General features: G+C 36.8%; 1 protein-coding gene across 1 annotated transcript in view; it reads right to left on the bottom strand.

The window, feature by feature from the left end:
- Positions 1–22,507, bottom strand: part of kcnip4a (potassium voltage-gated channel interacting protein 4a) — a 46,724-nt gene that overhangs the window by 11,206 nt on the left and 13,011 nt on the right. The window contains exon 2 of the mRNA XM_062065920.1: positions 4,200–4,324. Within this exon, the coding sequence (XP_061921904.1) occupies positions 4,200–4,324 (125 nt within the window). The remainder of the gene's footprint in view (positions 1–4,199; positions 4,325–22,507) is intronic.

The following is a 22,507-nucleotide window of genomic DNA, read 5'->3' as shown; positions in this document are numbered from 1 at the left end:
AAAGGGCTCCATTTCTCATCAGAATGTTAGCTTGTGTTAAGATTGCATCGCCTTAAAAGAAAAGGGTTGACGTTATTCAGCCGGTTTCCTCGGGTCGTTTTAAGGGGAACTGCACTTTTTCCTTTATTTTCTCTTTCGTTCACAATCCCTATGTGAGACAAGAATGCATGTTTTTGTCTTTTTTGTGCATTCTAAATTGTTAAATATGACTCATATTAGACTGCTAACAGTGTAGCTAAATGGAATCATCTATTCCGCCTATAAAGTCCTCTAAAGTATTTCCAAAAACTGTAAACAATATTCCATTTACCATATTTTCCGGACCATAAGACGCACCGGATTATAAGACGCACTGCCGATGAACGGTATATTTTTTATATTTTTTCATATATTAGGCAAATAATATATGAAATAATTCATATATTATACAAATATATGAATATATATTTGTACCAATTTCCTTTAATGCGCCGGATTATAGGGTGCATTAAAGGAGTCATATTATTATTATTTTTTTCTAAATGTAAAACACTTCCTTGTGGTCTACATCAGTGGTGCCCAACCTTTTTGTAACTGCGGACCGGTCAACGCTTGAAAATTTGTCCCAAAAATTTGTAAGAAAAGTTGTTTTGCATAATATTGCGAAACAAAACGCCAGATAATATGTCTTACCTTATACACACACCCATAATAATACTCATATGTTGAAGCACAGTACAATCCATCAATCGGTGGGGCTTCACAGCTTACCAAAGTCGTACTAAAACATTTTGATAGATTTTTGAGCGCTGTGTGTAATGTTCTACATTTTCAATGGAACATTTAAAATGTTGGTGGTGTTTACTTGAGTCCTATTGCCATCGTAGTGCAGCCTACACTTATCTCATATGTTTGACTGCCCTCTACTGGTCACACTTATCATTACACCATGTAAAATTGCTTCGAGGTCGAGAATTATTCCGTACATTAGGTGCACAGGGTTGGTTATAAGGCACACTTTTGAGGGAAAAAAAGGATTTTAAGTGCGCCTTATAGTTTACAAAATACGGTACATGTCGTGACCTGCTTAATAAACACGTATTAGTGACATTATTATATGAACCAACGCAAATGAACTACTTTTAGTAAAATTGACCACAGAGGTCACTAACTATTGCAGCTATTGATATACTGAGCAGCTGCACCGCCCCTGAGTTGGTAAAAGTTTGTGCTAATTCATAAATCATGCCTTTCACTTGTATCGTAGAAGGTCGTGGCCATAAACTGAGAAGTTATTCAAATTAGACCTGAGGACATCGCTAGGAAGATGTGACAATATGCACGCTTTTTCCCACCTTTTTTAAATTATTTTTAAACTGTACCTGAGGAGTGAGGATTATGAAGAATTCATTATCTAAACGGGGAACACAAGTCTTGTGCTGAAATATATAAACATCCCATCAGTCTGCATTCCACTGAAAGCAAACATTGTACAGTAAGTGATTGTTTTATTTGGTTTGTAGTAGGGTATAGTGGTACTAATGAATTAAAACCTGTTCTATACTGACTCTGAAGCAGAAGCGCATGTTACAACGCACACGCACGGAGTACTTAGAAGCATAAACAGTTTGTAGACAGAAAAGGGAGAACGGATGCATTTTTGCTTGAAAACTAACGATAAAGGTGAAGCTATAACATTGAAACGCCCTCAGCAAGAGGTGCTTTGAAACATGGCTAGCTAGCTAGCCGCTAACATCCATCCGCAGTCGACAGTGTTTTAGCTACTTCTAAATCCATGGCGACAAAGTACGTTTCTTACAAGTATCCTCCCTGCAGGACGAGGAATAGCTAAACATGCTTCACTACACACCGTAGGAGGATACAATAGCTAACCGCTAACAGCAAGCTAGCGCTCCTGAATGTAAACAAATGCCATGGGTGGATCTATACAGACAGACTGTATTGATACCAATCACAATACCGTATATAGTCAATACTACAATGATTACATCGATATTTTACAAAATCTTTTGTCATTTTTGTTTATAAACTCAGGAAATACGTTCCTGGACACAGGATAACTTAATTATGATCGATGTATGAACCTGTAATAATAATAATAATAATAATAATAATGATGTATTGGATTGATACCAAAATTTGTAGTGTCACCTAAAACTTACATAAAGTATCCAAACAAAAGAGTATGTGATTATTACATTTTAACAGAAGTGTAGATAGAACATGTTAAAACCAGTAGAAATTAACAGTAAATGAACAAGTAGATTAATAATTCATCCACTTTCTAACGCTTGTCCCTCATGATTTTGACAAAACAAAATTATGCACACAAAATGTTACTGACAATACGGGGACTGTGAGGGTTTTGTTTTCCCGAGATGCAAGTAAAGCTGGATCGGACATGGCTTGGAGGTGAGTACATATTTATTTTAACACTATAAACTACAAAAAAAAGGCGCGCACAAGGGCGGAAGTACAAACTTGGCTATGAACAAAATTAACACATAAACAGACTAAGGACATGAAAAAAAACTTACTTGGTCAAGCATGGAAAGATCATAGAACTATGGCGTGGATGCGTAATCATGGACGTATCAGAGTTAGCATGGGTGTCAGAAGTAATGTCGCCACGCTGACTTCCTGGCAAAAATGGGCTTAAATAATACAGACATGATTTGTGACAGGTGCGCGAGTGCAAAACATGAGACAGGTGAAACTAATGAGTAGTCATGGTGACAAGGCAAGGGAGTGAAAGCAGGAACTAAAAAGTGTCCAAAAAACAAGCAGAACATAACTAAACAAAAACATGATCAACAGACATGACACAGCCTTTGTAACCCCTTTGCTTACTTACTACTAAAAGAGAAGTTGTCTCGCATGTTCATTATGTTATTTAATGACAAAATTGTTCTTTGATTGCAATAAGAAACATGTGATTTTATGTTAAAATAAAGACGATAATTACATTTTTTTGTGGTACACTTTATTTTGAAAAGTATTGCACATTTTGGTACCGGTACAGGTACCAAAATATAAGTATCAGGATAACCCTAGTTTGTACTAAGCTCTTAGCACTTTGGCTACATGATGATTAGTGTTTCACTAGAGCTGGATCTACTAAAACTTGTAGCTGGTAATGCTTAAAATGACCAAAACACGTAAATATTACATGCTATTAAGAATGTGCATGTTACTACATTATATACAGTAACTTTATACTCATGTATATAAACATTGTTTCGTAGAGCGTAGTACCCGTATTGTTAGCCACCTATTGCTAGCATTTATTTACCATTTACAAAACCCAAAACCAGTGAAGTTGGCACGTTGTGTAAATGGTAAATAAAAACAGAATACAATGATTTGCAAATCCTTTTCAACATATATTCAATTGAATGGACTGCAAAGACAAGATATGTAATGTTGGAACTGGTAAACTTTGTTATTTTTTTGCAAATATTGGTTCATTTGATGCCTGCAACATGTTTCGAAAAAGCTGGCACAAGTGGCGAAAAAGACAGAGAAAGTTGAGGAATGCTCATTAAGCACTTATTTGGAACATCCCACAGGTGAACAGGCAAATTGGGAACAGGTGGGTGCCATGATTGGGTATAAAAGCAGCTTCCATGAAATGTTCAGTCATTCACAAACAAGGATGGGGCGAGTGTCACCACTTTGTCAACAAATGCGTGAGCAAATTGTCCAACAGTTTAAGAACAACATTTCTCAACGAGCTGTTGCAAGGAATTTAGGGACGTCACCATCTACGCTCCGTAATATCATCAATACTGGAGAAATCACGGCAAGGCCAAAAACCAACATTGAATGCCCGTGACCTTTGATGCATCAGAGGATATGACCACAGGAGCTCAGGAACACTTCAGAAAACCACTGTCAGTAACTACAGTTTGTCGCTACATCCGTAAGTGCAAGTTAAAACTCTACTATGCAAAGCCAAAGCCATTTATCAACAACACCCAGAAACGCTGGGTTTTGTAGAATGCTTAAAAAAGAGAAAAATCATGTGTCCTTGTCTCAGATAGGGATGGTCAATGATTGGCAAAATTCCCCTATTAAGAGGAACTACTCGATGAAACAAGCTTGTATCTCATAAAGTAGCAGAGCAAATATTGCCCCCAAGTGGTTGTAAGCAGCATTGGCGCCAGCACCACCAGCGGCGCCAGGCTTCACTTACTTACATTCTTAAAGCCGCGATAGAGGATTTGCAGCTCCTTGCGGGAGAACCGCGTCTGCGCCTCCAGTTGTCCCAATCCCTCGGGGCGATGGCGAACAGCGGAGAGTTCGAGCTCATCTTCAACACTATCTGCAAGAGGAGGAAGACATCAACATACGACAGCCCTTCAAATTAATAGTCCATAAATCACCACGGGGACACCTAAAAACCTGATGTGGTATCTGTAAGCTGTCATTTTGCAAAAGTGCTCAACACTCGCATGAACAAGTTTGGGATGGAAAAAAAGAAAAAGAAAGATTGGATAGATGGATATTATCGAAAACTATCTTCACAAACATATTTGTACAAATAAAGGCCTCCACGCTCATGGACACCTGGAGTAATAACAAGTAACCTCTGCAAAAAAAAAAGAATCCTTGATGACACGACAATGAAGAACAGGCAAGGAGATCACTTTTTCAGGGCAAGGGTACATTTGTCTGGGATGATTCAAAGTTGAAATGCGGGGGTATACAGGTGTAAACCTACACCTGTAAGCAACACTGTCTTCACTAGGTCACTAGGTCGCATGACTTATTTAAAAGTCACTCCTCAGGTCAGCACAACACGATGCGCTGACCTAATTTTGCATCCAGGTGCTAAAAACACAACAACAACAACAAAAACACACCCGCACTTCGAGAATCATTCAGGCTATGTTTGGTGAGCAAGGGCTCGATTGAGGTTGTCAATCATCCTTTTCACGGTTGCAAGGGTTCACACAGCCGAAAACAACGCAAGCATAGGGCATTTTTTCTTCGAGAAAAGTTAAATGGCGTTTAGTATGGAATATAGTATGTATATATCAGTGACGTGCGGTGAGGTTCATGACTGGTGAGGCACTGATTTCATCACAGTCAGATTTACAAACATATGAACCCTAAAGAGTATCTTATTCACCATTTGATTGGCAGCAGTTAACGGGTTATGTTTAAAGCTCATACCAGCATTCTTCCCTGCTTGGCACTCAGCATCAAGGGTTGATATTACCAAAAATTATTCCCAGGCGCGGTGCCGCTGCTGCCCACTGCTCCCCTCTCATCCCAGGGGGTGAGCAAGGGGATGGGTCAAATGCAGAGGACAAATTTCACCACACCTAGTGTGTGTGTGACAATCATTGGTACTTTAACTTAACTTTAACTTTACACATACAAACTGTAGCACACAAAAAAGCACATTTAATAAAAAAAACGTTATTATGGTCTTACCTTTACTTATAAGTGCGGGAACAGTGGTGTTTGTGTTGGAGGAGTTGTGAATGAATGAAATTTGAAATCCGTGTTGCAGTCTGCAGGTGTACCTAATGTTGTGTCCCTGTTCACGGCTCCTCCGGCGCAAGCATTGTTGTTTTTGCACTTTTTGGCTTCTTGTTAAGTGACTTTTTTTTGGGTGGATTCGGTGTTGCACGTGGAGGGTTTGGTTGTGGGCTTTGGTTGGTGTGGCGCTCCCGTCGGGGGTTCTGCGGCGGGGTGCATTAGCCGGCACAAGGAGGCGGGGTTACTGCGAGCCTCCCACAGTGCGTCTTCGCAGCAGTTTTATGATCGCTCAGCACAAGAAATACTTACACACATACAGTTGTTGACAAAATACACTGTACATTATATACCTCAGCTAAATAAACTATGGAAATGTATAATATAATTCATATAGCAATACGGTCTCACTGCACAGCAGGCCAGCAGTTAGCCGAGTCCGCAATCCATGTTGAGGCTCAACGGAGTGACGCGCCTCAACTGGCTGCTGATCACCACACCGTCTCTTCTCAGTATTTGAACGGCAAATGTGAAAATTCAGCGATTTTGAATAAAAATGATCTAAAACTGGTGAAGTTAAATGGAACATAACTTTATAGTATAACCACTGAACACATATAACAATTTAATTAATTTTTTTTCTTTTTACATTTTTTTTCTTTCCATGATGGCAGGTGAGGCCCCGCCTCCCCTGCCTCCAGTGACCGCACGTCACTGGTATATATATATATATATATATATATATATATATATATATATATATATATATATATATATATATATATATACATATATACATATATACATATATATATATATATACATATATATATATATATATATATATACATATATATATATACATATATATATATATACATATATATATATATATATATATACATATATATATATACATATATATATATATACATATATATATATATATACATATATATATACATATATATATATATACATATATATATACATATATATATATATATATATATATATATATATATATATATATATACATATATATATATATATATATATATATATATATATATATATATATATATATATATATATATATATATATATATATATATATATATATATACATATATATATATATATATATATATATATATATATATATATATATATATAGAGTATAGTGTGGAACAATTTCCCTTATGGATCAATAAAGTTTGTCCAAGTCTAAATTTTGTCTAAGTGAGTAACCATTGAAAACAGAGCTAGCTTGACCACCACGCATGCAAGCACAACATGAGCCGGACATGACGTTATGTACATACACGCAATTGGGAGGAAGGGCCTGGCAAGGTTTGAACTTTCAGAGTACTTTTGTAGTTATTACTGTTATTATTAGTAGTGATAGTACTTTTTTTTTAACCTAATTAAAAACCTACCAAATATTTTAGGCATATTCAATATCTTGGTGCTCTGAATAGTTTGACTAATTATCTCCCTACTATATTGGGTACAACTACTACTACTATTACTCCTAATAATATAATTGCATTTGTAGCTTTGATACAGCTCGAAGGAAAATGTATTTTTAGTCCAAAAAAAAGTACAAAAGTTATTATGGACTTTTTAAATTAGCAGTTAAGAAGCAGCCAATAAACGGCCAATTAAAAAGATGCAACGGCCGCAGTTACATATCTGAACAAAATTGCCTCGTAAAGCTACAAAAATGTCAATCTGGTTATAAAAATCTAGAAAATAAACTTCCTCATCAACTTTTTATGGGTAGTCTTTGGACGCACGTGTCCTGTACTTATCAAGTTATGCCAAATGTATTCAGAGTTGGTGGCGAGCACGCCTGGAATCATGGCAGCGTCATTTGTGCCGTGGAGCGAACACGGCGGCCGCCTCCTCCTCGTGTGTGTTCTCCAGACAGATGTGGATTTTTGCACACACACGATGGCTTTATTTGGAAGCTGGAGTGCACAGCAGGGAGCCAGCTGTTCTAGCGGCCAGCTCAAGGACAAGAAGCAGTGGCCTGGAAGACACTAAATTATGGTGAGTTAGTTGGAAGACAAGCACGCCTGATTTGCTCTCATGAGGACTGCTATGATGGACAATCTTTGGTGTGCTATTGTTGTCCCCAAACAAGAAGCCCCTTCATCACACACCATCTGTATTATAATAGGCACTAGCAAAGCAATCAATTTGTCCGTTCAGGGTTACAAAGTGGTGACTGTTGCCTATGAGAGGCACTTTACCAGTCAATCAATTATTTCAATAATAATAAAATCAAAGTAATTACAATTATTATTATTCTAACAATAATAATTGTGTTTTGTGAATCAAACACATTTTGCGAGCAAGTTATAACCACACGTGTACCTCATGTATCATGTACATGTAAAATATATATGCCCAATATTTTATATTTACCTTTATATTTTCAATTCCTATGTACCAAATATTTGGAGTGTTAGAGGAATATGATGCTAATACACATGCACCTCAGAGTTTGGCCTCAGGTGTACCCAACATTTAGGCCCAATATGTACCTAACATTTTGGGTGCAAGTGCACAGTACCTTTAAATTTGTCATAGGTGCTCCTGATGATTTAGCCAGAAGCATACATATTCGTGGTGTATCTAATATAGGGACAATATGCATACAAGAACACATTATGTCATAATGTAATTTTCACCTCATTATGTAATAACGACACATTTTGTAATAAACGTTGACTCTTTTTGGTATAACTTTTACAACTCTTAACTCTTTGCAAACGTTATTTCAAAATGTGGGTGCTGCACATTAAAAAAATAAAAAAATAAAATAATTTGGTGCATTGTGTAATAAACCAGGGGTCCCCATCCGGCCTGCCAGCGTCCAAAATCCGGCCTGCGGGAAGTCCCAAGTTAAAAAAAACAAAACATTTTTTTTCTTTATTATTTTTTAAAATGTGTCCTTTCTAATCCATTTTCTACCGTTTGTTACTCTCGATGTCTCCTTGCTGCTCAGGCAATTCATAGTGTTTAAAAATGCATTTTCCCATCGATAACGTGACATCATCATGCTCGGAAACACACACACACACACACACACACACACACACACACACACACACACACACACACACACACACACACACACACACACACACACACACACTCACACTCACACGCCCAATTTTTTTTTAACCCAATGCGGCCCCCGAGTGTAAAGGTTTGGGCACCCCTGTGATAAACCATTGAAATTGATGCCTTAATTAGAAAAACTTTTACAACAATAACCCAAAACTAGAGATGTCCGATAATATCGTCCGATAAATGCTTTAAAATGTAATATCGGAAATTATCGGTATCGGTTTTTTATTATCAGTATCGTTTAAAAAAAAAATATATATATATTTTTTGTTTTGTTAAATCAACATAAAAAACACAAGATGCACTTACAATTAGTACACCAACCCAAAAAACCTCCCTCCCCCATTTACACTCATTCACACTCACTCACACAAAAGGGTTGTTTCTTTCTGTTATTAATATTCTGGTTCCTACATTATGTATCAATATATATCAATACAGTCGGCAAGGGATACAGTCCGTAAGCACACATGATTGTGCGTGCTGCTGGTCCACTAATAGTACTAACCTTTATCAGTTCATTTTACTAATTTTCATTAATTACTAGTTTCTATGTAACTGTTTTTATATTGTTTTACTTTTTTTTTTATTCAAGAAAATGTTTTTAATTTATTTATCTTATTTTATTTTTTAATTTTTAAAAAAAGAACCTTATCTTCACCATACCTGGTTGTCCAAATTAGGCATAATAATGTGTTAATTCCACGACTGTAAATATCAGTATCGGTTGATATCGGTATCGGTAATTAAGGGTTTGGTCAATATCGGAATATCGGATATCGGCAAAAAGCCATTATCGGACATCCCTACACAAAACATTGAATCTTCTTTAGAATAGTTTTTTAGAAATGTAGTTGTGTATTTATATTGGTGAACCATAAATCCAATGTAACTCTATTCATATGTATAATAAAGAAATGTGATGGCAAGTTAACAATAATGAAATATTACTGCGTTGAAAATATCGGAAGACATACGTTATGTAATATGTTCGTAAATGATACTACAGTATACTATACATCAGACTTGGGCAAAATGCGGCCCCTTTTGATTTTCAATCCGGTCGGCCGGACGTTCTACATAATTTTTTTAGACCTTTAACATCAAAACTGTCGCCGCCATTATGATGTGCAGTGCTGTTTTTAAATGGCTGTAAGTCTTGAACTATACAAAGTATTTCAATAGTCGAAATCTGCGCTTTTGGGTGTTATTCGAGTTATTACGGTAATCTACGTCACAGCAGCTCAGACGAGGAACAAAGCAGAGTGGGCGGGGATTGTTTTCAGAGCAGCCTGACCGAAACACATGTGTCAGAAACAGATGCGGAAGCAGATTTTTACGTGAAAATATATCATATTGTAGGTGTTTATTACACGTTGCATTCATATTTTGCTGTTTTTTTGACATTTTTATTGTGTTTTGCTTGATTGTAAAAGATACACAACTATCTGAGAAGTAAAAGAGGAGTGATGTTCATATGTTGTTAATATTCAGTGTTTTGTTGTTCATAGTTAATATTGTAAATCCCACTTTCACATACATACACACATACATAGGTACCTACGCTCCCACATACGTACATATACAAATACAGTACTTATTTACATACTCAAAGTTTGTACATCCACACGCACATTCATTATACAAACATACACATACACATACTGTACATATACATTCACTGTACAAGCACACATATACACATACTGTACATATACAAGTACATATGCACACATACACTCATGCATATAATCACGTTTCATCAAACATATATTAACGTTGTTGCCCTAGGGTAAACTGGGTATAACACATGGCACACTGACAAAGCTTAACCTATTATTACTGTAACAATCTACAAGGTTAATGTAGGTTGCTTCTCTTTCTTCCCCTCCATTTTTCTGCATTCTTTCGTATCTCTAGTTATCATTACGTATATGTATTGTTGCATTTGAACAACTGTATTGTTGATAATAAAGGTAAAGTATTGGTATTCTTCATTATCAATAGTGCTATTTCTATTGGTATTTGTATTGCTCCATTTGTAGTGTAATAATGCTCATTGTCATTTCTGTAATATTATTTATTTCACTAACTGCTTTTTGGCTATCACTTTTACCGTCATATTTGTACATATCCTATTTGCTGATGTTGTTCTATTGTTGTTGTTGTTGTTGTTATTGTTGTGTTTGCTGTTGTTGTTGTCTTTCTGTCTAATCCCCCTCTTGTCCCCACAATTCCCCCTCTGTCTTCCTTTTATCCCCTCCTGCTCCAGCCCGGCTGCACCAAATGATAATATAAATACATTTAATAAAGTCAAATACAAATAAGGCAACAAGAGAAGTATCCTACACTTCTCTTTTGTAAAGTAAATCTGAACAGCCGCTATGGGCATCTACATCAACTATATGATTTGCCTGAGAAGCTAGACAGGACAAAAAAAATAAAAAAATCCCACTTTTATTTATTTCCATGTACATTTTGGGTGTCCCATTCAGTAAAAAACTGTAAAATTCCATTCCGTTTTTTTGAGGTGGTCTGTCATAACTTTTTTTAGAACTCTATCGGACATTGTGACTTTTGGTATTAGTGTTCCTGGAAAAAAGGGGCCCAAAGACACATACTGTACAGCAGGTTTTTACAGCTAAATGAATATATATTATTTATACACAGACACATTTTTTTCTCTCAATGTGGCCCCGGAGTCAAAATATTTGCCCAGCTCTGCTATACATGATACTAAGAATAAAAACAACACCAATACAAATATGAAACAGAAAAAAAAGATGTATTACATCAATGACTCTAAATCTAAACTGTTAAATATTGTAAAAGTTATTACAAAATGCATCAACGTTTCATTAGAAAAGGTGGTACATTATTAAAAAATGTGGGGTTATTACTAGGGATGTCCGATAATATCGGCAAGCCGATAAATGCGTTAAAATGTAATATCGGAAATTATCGGTATCGGTTTTTTATGATCTGTATCGTTTTTTTTAATCATTTTTGTATTTATTAAATCAGCATAAAAAACACAAGATACACTTACAATTAGTGCACCAACCCAAAAAACCTCCCTCCCCCCATTTCTTTCTGTTATCAATATTCTGGTTCCTACATTATATATCAATATATATCAATACAGTCTGCAAGGGATACAGTCTGTAAGCACACATGATTGTGCGTGCTGCTGGTCCACTAATAGTACTAACCTTTAACAGTTAATTTTACTCATTTTCATTAATTACTAGTTTCTATGTAACTGTTTTCATATTGTTTTACTTTCTTTTTTATTCAAGAAAATGTTTTTAATTTAGTTATCTTATTATTATTTTTTTTTTAAAAAGTACCTTATCTTCACCATACCTGGTTGTCCAAATTAGGCATAATAATGTGTTAATTCCACGACTGCATATATCGGTTGACATCGGTATCGGTTGATATCGGTATCGGTAATTAAAGAGTTGGACAATATCGGAATATCGGATATCGGCAAAAAGCCATTATCGGACATCCCTAGTTATTACACAATGATGTAAAAAAATGTAATGCACCTAATATTTTAGGTATCAGACCTAGTATTTAATATTTTATTCTTGATTGAACAGTTTGCATATAGTACCTAATAACTTGGTGTATGGCCGCGTACCTGATGTTTGGTGGCACGTAACATTTTGGTACTAAAAATGTTTTAAAGAAATGAATGCCCATACCTCCCGATCATACATGGTGCACTTTTTCCGCCTTTTTCTTCTACCAGAATTGCTACACAACTTATTGACTGACGGCAACAATAATTCCATTTAACAAGCACTGCTTTAGCCTTTTTTGTAGGAAAAAAATAAAAAGACAAAACAACAACAGCTTATTAAGCTTGACCGCCTCACCATGCAGGTAAGAGGTGGGGGGGTCATAAACGCAAGACAAATACCTCAGCAAAAATGTAATTACCACGGGAGCACTGCACGACCAGCTTTGCCGACCACAGCAATAAAACTAAAAAGCCTTAATCAGTGAAAACGACAATATTGTCCAGAAAGGATCAATCAAAGGCCGACAACCTGCAGGTGTTTGTCAAAGTACATTGGCCTTCAATTAGTTCAAGTGGCTGTTTGCAACTTGCTCAAATATACATTCTTCAAAAAGGTGGGACAGAGGTGATAAAATTACACGTACCCACATTTATAAAGCCTTTTTTAATTTAGGCTGGGGTCCTTCACCTTACTTTATACACTCAGGGCCGTTGCTAGGATTTCCGGGCCCCCTGGAAGCGCCTCCACCCCATTCATTGCCACCTTCAATGTTCTTGTTGATGCCCTGTGTAATACACCCAATTTGTTTCCTTTTTTACAATTCACCACCTAACAAGTCAGAGTATTATTATGTAATAATAACAATAAATGTAGGCTACCCAATGGTCTCCACCTATTATGGCACCAGAGGGTTGGTCTTGAACTGGGTAAGAAGCTACTTAACCAACAGGAAGCAATACGTGAAGATAGGCGAACACACTTCTACAGAGATGAAAATATATCGTGGCGTATCTCAGGGATCTATACTCGGACCAAAAATGTTCAATCTCTATATAACTGACATTTGTAAAGTGACAAAGGACTTAAAGTTAGTATTATTTGCGGACGATACAACAGTGTTTTGTTCAGGAGAGAACACACGGAAGATAATACAAATAATAACAGAAGAAATTAACAAATTAAAAAGATGGTTTGACAAAAACAAACTACTAAATTATTAGTTTGTAAACCTCTAATAAGAAATTCTAGTTGGCAAAAAGGAACTAAAATAAATAGGAAAATATATATTTTTTATTTAATAAAGAAATCTTTGAAGGCTGCCCAATATATTATGAGCGGAGGGTCTTCGATTTTGTCTGGGACGGCAAACCAGAAAAGATTAAAAGAAAGGTTTTGTACAATGAGTATGAATATGGGGGCCTGAAACTTCTCAACCTTGAAGCTAAGTGTCTGTCTTTAAAAGCATCAATTGTTCCAAAGATGTATTTAAACACTGAGTGGTACACAAGTGTCCTGTTGGACAAAAAACATGTACTGTATCAAAATAAATTGTATCCTTTTTTACAAGTGATCCCCTCCCATTTTTCTTATGTAGAGAGTCTGCTGGGAAACATGACGGGGTTCATAAAGGAAACAATCCACTCATGGTGGTGTTCTCAATTTTATGTGCCAGAAAAAAGAGACGATATTTTGCAGCAGACAATATGGATGAACTGTAATATTGTAATAGATGGAAGGAAAGCCTTTCTTTTGGAAAAATATGCTTGAAAGAGGAATCATTTTTGTCAATGATATTATCAATGAGAATGGTAAGATTATGAAGTATGATGAATTTATAACTATGTAAGGTGATGCTTGTTCAAGCTTTTCATTTAATCAACTAACTGGAGTAACTGGGAAAAGATGGAAACAAATAATTAATTATGGAACTACTAAATTATTAGTTTGTAAACCTCTAATAAGAAATTTTAGTTGGCAAAAAGGAACTAAAATAAATAAAAAAAAATATAAGTTTTATTTAATAAACAAATCTTTGAAGGCTGCCCCATACAACACATATGGAAAATGGGAGGACTTTTTTGACTGCCCGTTGCCGTGGGATGCCATATTCAAATTAATCGACAAAACTACTATCGATGTGCAAAATCGTTATTTTCAAATTAAAATTATTTATAACTTCTTACCCACGGGAAAAATGTTAAAACTATGGAATATGACAGAGTCAGATGATTGCCGATTTTGTTGTCAGGAGCCTGAATCCACTCTACATTTGTTTTGGTATTGTCATATTGTGTCTTCCTTTTGGGTGGAAGTTGAAAAAATGTGTTTAAGGATTGGTTTGTTTATGAAGCTTGATGTGGTTTCTGTTATTTTAGGAGAGTTCATTGACAATCATGATATAGTCAATTGAATTATAGTACTCGGTAAAAGGTTTATTTTTAAGGCCAAAAACAGATACTCACTTAGTATTACTTTCTTTAAAACATCTATTCAGTATGTTTTAACTTTAGAAAATTATATGGTTGAAAACGATAATGATGCCAAAAAACATAAAAAAAGAGGGGAAGTCCTCAAAGGCTTATTTTGAAAATGTAATTTTGTTTATAGATTATATGCAATATGTTGTTGTGTTCCCTAATTTGAGTGTACATAAATGAAGGTGTGTGTTGCTGAGTTCGACTTGGACATAATCTGGACTGTACATAAATGCTTATTTTGAAAATGTAATTTTGTTTATAGATTATATTTAATCTTTGTGTTCCCTAATTTTCAGTGTACATAAATGAAGGTGTGTGATGCTGAGCCCAACCTGGACATAATCTGGACTGGACCTGGTTTTAAGAACCCTTTAAACAATGTAATTTAATTGACAACCTGGTCTGGTGAAGATAAGGTCCTTTTTAAATAAATAAAATAAAATAAGATAAATAAATAAAAAACCTTTTCTTGAATATAAAAGAAAGTAAAACAATATAAAAACAATTACATAAAAAATAGTAATTAATGAAAATGTTAGTGGACCAGCAGCACACACAATCATGTGTGCTTCAAGGACTATATCCCTTGCCGCCTGTATTGTTCCATATTGTAGGAACCAGAAATTTAATAACAGAAAGAAATAACCCCTTTTGTGTGAATGAGTGTGAATGAGTGTAAATAGGGGAGGGAGGTTTTTTGGGTTGGTGAACTAATTGTAAGTGTATCTTGTGTTTTTTATGTTGATTAAAAAAATTAAATTAAATTTAAAAAAATAAATACAATTAAAAATAAAAATAAAAACAATAACAGAAGAAATGAACACATTAAAAAAATGGTTTGACAAAAACAGACTACCTTTGAATCTCAGTAAAACTAAAATAATGTTATTTGGTAACAGTAGAAGAGAAAGTCAAACACAAATACAAATAGACAAAGTAAATATTGAAAGGGTAATAAAACAAATTTTTGGGTGTAATAATAGATGATAAAATTAACCGGAAATCTCATGTAAAAAATATACAACATAAAGTAGCAAGAAAAACGTCAATAATGAACAAAACAAAACATCTTCTAGACCAAAAATCACTTCATACTATTTACTGCTTGCTAGTGTTACCATATCTGAGTTATTGTGTAGAAATATGGGGAAATAATTACAAATGTGCGCTTCATTCACTAACCACGTTACAAAAAAGATCAATTAGAATAATACATAATGTTGGACATAGAGAAATATCACCTGAGAGGAAAATCTAATTTAAAACATGTGGAATCAAATGGAATAGATTAAGCAAAGAAATCAAACAAAGCACCAAATATGATTCACTTTAAGAAACTGTTCAAACTACAAGAGTTCACAAAGTACACAGGACAAGAATTATGATGAACATCTTGACTTGAACCCTTTTTTTTATTGAGACAAAGATTATTTATGTATTTAATATTTGTTTGCTAATATTATTAATTTATTCTTTATCAGTTCACTGTTCTGTTACAGAGAACAAGGACATTGGATAAAATTGCTATGGTATGAAAATGGGTAGGATTAATTAAGCTCTGCTTCTTCCTACTCCTTTTCGGACGTGCTGTAAGGAAACAACTGGAAATATGTAATGCATTACATTGTATCGTATGCATGTTCGACATAAACTGAAACTGAACTGAACTGAACCTACCATCAATGACATTTATTCCAACAGCGACACTCACATTCAAACCAAAACTGACCAAAGCTGTTGCTTGCAAGCACCTGAATGCAACTGGACACCTGATCTTATCCCCCAAACGCGACTCGACCACACACCTAATAAAAGCCAACCATCGGCCTGCTGGACTCCATGTAAGGCAATGAAAGATGTCAAAAACAATGCAGTACGTGTCAAGTCAAAGTAAATATCTAAAAAATATATTGTTTTCCCCTGAATGTGTCATGCATTCAATTTACAATTCAACCTCCTCAATTTAGAAAAGCATAGAGGCTCATTTGGACTTTATGAGGCTAATATTTATGAGCTGCTGAGCTGAATTTCTTATCGCTTTTAAAATAAAAAAATAAAAAATAACCAAGGCGCTACACTGTCTTTCATGGCAGTCTTTAAGGCTGGACTTGAAACTGAAACCGCCGGCTTTGAAGTGGAGATAGGGATATCTTCATATTGATGGACATTTCTATTAAGACACTCTGATGTGAAATCCAATTGATGGCCACAATTCATGGGGGGTAAAAAGGAGGGAAGAAGTGCAGCCTGCATGCAAAATAGTCTCTTCGGATGACTTTTTGGGTTATTGACTTGCACTCGCGCTCACTCCTGCGCATTATTGTTATTGTTTCCAATCAGATAACAGAAGTGCAAGTATGAGGGAGGTATATACACAGCCAAAACACTAATAAGCACTTATGTCAGTGCCTTTATTAAATAAAAGTGCCTGCAGCTGGCCAAAAAAAATGGCTTTGGGGATCGGCAAAAGAGTCCATATTGTCTTATTTCTGTCGTCATGACAGGAGCACTCTGCTGTGTTTAAGGACCTCTTGTAAAAGCCATATCATTTGTATTAGAATAGCCCTTTGCTGTGTTAAAAGATCTAATGCAAAAAAAAAATATATCAAATATCCTCTATCTATATGACAGGAGCACTACACTTCAAAGTCATTTTAGTCTAAGATTTTCTATATTTCCATTTTAGAGGACATACTCCAAAAAAAAAAAAAATGCTAGTTAAAGATCCTTAATGTATGTCAGGAGCACTGTGCTGTTTGAAGCCCTTACAGTGGGTCCTAATTTATTAAAGGTTTGCGTGTGCTAAAACACGTGCAAACCTGATAGCACACGCAAAGCTGGTCTACGAAACGTGTGCAAAGTGGGATCCATTTGCCGTCAAAGTATACGCTGACCATCAAAACGCCCACAACACTGGGAGGACAAGGTGCAAATATATTATACAGCACGCGCACCACCGTTTTGTGAGCACTATTTATCCATCCATCCATTTTCTACCGCTTATTCCCTTCGGGGTCGCGGGGGGCGCTGGAGCCTATCTCAGCTACAATCGGGCGGAAGGCGGGGTACACCCTGGACAAGTCGCCACCTCATCACAGGGCCAACACAGATAGACAGACAACATTCACACTCACATTCACACACTAGGGCCAATTTAGTGTTGCCAATCAGCCTATCCCCAGGTGCATGTTTTTGGAGGTGGGAGGAAGCCGAAGTACCCGGAGGGAACCCACGCAGTCACGGGGAGAACATGCAAACTCCACACAGAAAGATCCCGAGGCCAGGATTGAACTCACGACTACTTATTTAGCACATCTTAAAAAGTATGTGCAAACTGACAATTGACACAGTCCGCCATGCTTGTGTGTGTTAACATATTTGCATTGTCTGTCAGAAAAAGAAAAAAAAAATGAAGACATATTGTCTATTCAGCAACATCCTTTGGTAATTTTATAGCTGCATGCTGGGTGACTTAAAGGCCTACTGAAATTATTTTTTATTTATTTAAACGGGAATAGCAGATCTGGCGAAGGTTAACAATGCTGTGCTAACGACGCCATTGAAGCTAACTTAGCAACTTAGCAACGGGACCTCACAGAGCTATGCTAAAAACATTAGCTCTCCACCTTCAGTGACAATCTATGATGCAAATGGTCATAAAAATAAAGAAAACCGATGAATGAGGAGAAGGTGTGTTCAAACTTTTGGCCTGTACTGTATATATAATTAAGATATCTCCTATATAAAAGAAACATTTTGAAGTATGAATTTATTTTGCCTCTCTCCCATGAACGCGTACCTTCAGCGCTAAAAACAAAGTGGGTCTCCTTGTAGACGCACTTTGGATTGTGTCTTAAATGCCCATAAAAAGTGGTACATCTCTATTGCATGTTTGAAAATACACTGTAGCAAAATGCCACAGATAGGAGCATCATAAGATGAATGTGCAGTACATGAGTGTCTCCGTGGTGATGCCTAAAGCCGCCCTAATTCATGGGCTTACCTGGACTGAAGCCCAGGGGCCCCACCCAATCATGTGCCCCCGACTTTGACGGCGGAATGCAAGTATTGATGTTCATAGCTGTCAGCTGTCTCTGCTGCGTTGTTTTTTCTTACTGCTTTGAGCAAACCAGCGTAATACTACTGAGCTAAAAACACAGGCAGTCTCCCGGATCTCCAGCACCTTACTGGAAGTTGTTTGGCTTCTGTTACACTCGCACAGACGTGCATGCGCCCGTCGCGAAGGAGACGTATTCATGAACGAAATCATTTTTAAAATGAGTGATATTTTTGCATGGTTGCTGTTCTGTTGAGTGAAGTCGTGATTTGTTTTTCAAACTGTGTTTTTGGGCAGAGGTAGGGGGTTAAGGTTGTAGGGGTGGGTGTTGGTGAGGTTTGGGCTAACCTTAGGTGATGCTCCATATAGTACATGCTCATTTAAATAAGGCGGCCTGCGCTATTTTTGAATTGTACTGACTTACTAAGTAAGGGCCAAATACCACCAGACCGGAATTGATGCTGTGGCGTATTTGCTTTCATGTGAGTTGAGAAATTAAGCTAAAGTTGATCCACAACTTAACAGCCATACACAGATTAGAACCCTCCCAAATATATTACATCAAGACTATTCAACTACATAATGAAGAGGGCCCCACTTTCAAGAGCCTGAGGGCTCAGGGGCCATACATCGAAATGTGGATGTTTCGTCAGAAAGTGCCTCCGCAGGTAATATTTCTTTGAGACTGCATTTACTTAATTGCTAAGTAAACACATCGGCTTTCACACTGAACTGTCAAATTCATTATTCTGCCTGCAGCTAGTCAACATTATGAAGAAAAAGAACCTCCAGTTTTTGTTGAGGATTGATGTTCCTTCTTTCGAATTATGTTCCTTCTTTAGTTTCATTTCTTTACACTTCCTTCATTTAGGTTTGTAAGACTGAAAATATAAACAAAATAAACAACAAAAGCCCTACATTGTTTGAATAATGTTTGATCAATACTCTCAGAAAAAACAAACAAAAAAAAACACGACCACGAATACAAGACATCACAATGTCAGCAATTTCGATACAAAACAAACTAAATATATTCATGCAAAATATCTACTTACAAATGTGTGACCAAGTTTCGTGAATGAGGCTTACACGCTGGGGTGTCTACCCTTGTTGCTGCTTGTCTGTTTTAATGTGTCCATCGCTTAAAGGCCTACTGAAATGATTTTTTTTTATTTAAACGGGAATAGCAGATCCATTCTATGTGTCATACTTGATCATTTCGCGATATTGCCATATTTTTGCTGAAAGGATTTAGTAGAGAAAATCGACGATAAAGGTCGCAACTTTTGCTCGCTGATAAAAAAAAAGCCTTGCCTGTACCGGAAGTAGCGTGACGTCACAGGAGCTAGTATTCCTCACAATTCCCCATTGTTTACAATGGAGCGAGAGAGATTCGGACCGAGAAAGTGATGATTACCCCATTAATTTGAGCGAGGATGAAAGATTCGTAGATGAGGAACGTTACAGTGAACGACTTGAGAGGCAGTGATGGACATATCTTTTTTCGCTCTGACCGTAACTTAGGTACAAGCTGGCTCATTGGATTCCACACTCTCCTTTTTATATTGTGGATCACGGATTTGTATTTTAAACCACCTCGGATACTATATCCTCTTGAAAATGAGAGTCGAGAACGCGAAATGGACATTTAAAGTGACTTTTATCTCCAAGACAATACATCGGTGACACACTTAGCTACTGAGCTAGCGCGATAGCATCGTTCTCAAATGAAGATAGAAACAAAATAAATAAACCTCTGACTGGAAGGATAGATAGAAAATCAACAATACTATTAAACCGTGGACATGTAAATACACGGTTAATGATTTCCAGGCTGGCGAAGGTTAACAATGCTGTGCTAACGACGCCATTGAAGCTAACTTAGCAACCAGACCTCACAGAACTATGTACTCTCTCCTTTTTCTATTGTGAATCACAGATTTGTATTTTAAACCACCTCGGATACTATATCCTCTTGAAAATGAGAGTCGAGAACGCGAAATGGACATTTAAAGTGACTTTTATCTCCAAGACAATACATCGGTGACACACTTAGCTACTGAGCTAGCGCGATAGCATCGTTCTCAAATGAAGATAGAAACAAAATAAATAAACCTCTGACTGGAAGGATAGATAGAAAATCAACAATACTGTTAAACCGTGGACATGTAAATACACGGTTAATGATTTCCAGGCTGGCGAAGGTTAACAATGCTGTGCTAACGACGCCATTGAAGCTAACTTAGCAACCAGACCTCACAGAACTATGTACTCTCTCCTTTTTCTATTGTGAATTACGGATTTGTATTTTAAACCACCTCGGATACTATATCCTCTTGAAAATGAGAGTCGAGAACGCGAAATGGACATTTAAAGTGACTTTTATCTCCAAGACAATACATCGGTGACACACTTAGCTACTGAGCTAGCGCGATAGCATCGTTCTCAAATGAAGATAGAAACAAAATAAATAAACCTCTGACTGGAAGGATGGATAGAAAATCAACAATACTATTAAACCGTGGACATGTAAATACACGGTTAATGATTTCCAGGCTGGCGAAGGTTAACAATGCTGTGCTAACGACGCCATTGAAGCTAACTTAGCAACCAGACCTCACAGAACTATGTACTCTGTCCTTTTTTTATTGTGAATCACGGATTAGTATTTTAAACCACCTCGGATACTATATCCTCTTGAAAATGAGAGTCGAGCACGCGAAATGGACATTTAAAGTGACTTATCTCCAAGACAATACATCGGTGACACACTTAGCTACTGAGCTAGCGCGTAGCATCGTTCTCAAATGAAGATAGAAACCCATCAACAGCCGTGCTCACCTGCATTCCAGCGATCAACGGCACGACGAAGGACTTCATCCGTGGGTTTGGCGGCAAGCATCGGCTAGGCGTAGTAAGTAGTCCTTGTTGTGTTGCTGTAAGTATTGTAATGCCCCGCAGTGGAGAAGGAGTCACACAGACGAGGAAGCGCTGCTCAATCGCTTTATTAAAAAGCGGTAACTGGTTGTAGTTCAAAAAGTAACGCACACACATACACGAGCTGCTGTTAGCCAAAACTCACACAAGTTCTCCGCCAACTCACTCGCGCATGCGCGTTCCCCAAACCCTTAAAGACAGTACACTAATGCAAATATCACAGATATTACAGTATTGTACTTAGCCGCTAATACACCGATCGATCCCACCTACAACGTTTTTCTTTGCAGTCTCCATTGTTCATTAAACAAATTGCAAAAGATTCACCAACACAGATGTCCAGAATAATGTGGAATTTTGTCGAAGAAAACAAGAGGCTTTTCTATCGGGTCCGATGGGGTCCAACCACTTCCGTTGCTTTTGTGACGTCACGCGCATAAATCATATCCAAAGGAGTTTTTCAACCGGAAGTGTGGCGGGAATTTTAAAATTGCACTTTATAAGTTAACCCGGCCGTATTGGCATGTGTTGCAATGTTAAGATTTCATCATTGATATATAAACTATCAGACTACGTGGTTGGTAGTAGTGGGTTTCAGTAGGCCTTTAAAAGGTCCGCCAGGAAACAATGACTCGAGCACTTGTTCAGGGTAGAACATTCATTCTTTGTTGTGCAGTCCTTGTTAAAAGTCAGATTTTTGCAATTAATTTAGTTTTTTTTCGCAGGGTTGAATAGGTTGATTGGCAACACTAAAAATTGGCCCTAGTGTGTGAATGTGAGTGTAAATGTTGTCGGTCTGTGTTGGCCCTGTGATGAGGTGGCGACTTGTCCAGGGTGTACCCCGCCTTCTGCCCGAATGCAGCTGAGATAGGCTC

The sequence above is a fragment of the Entelurus aequoreus genome, linkage group LG12 (genome assembly GCF_033978785.1).
Source record: "Entelurus aequoreus isolate RoL-2023_Sb linkage group LG12, RoL_Eaeq_v1.1, whole genome shotgun sequence".
In the NCBI taxonomy this organism is placed as follows: domain Eukaryota; kingdom Metazoa; phylum Chordata; class Actinopteri; order Syngnathiformes; family Syngnathidae; genus Entelurus; species Entelurus aequoreus.
This window is presented reverse-complemented; position numbering and strand designations above follow the sequence as displayed.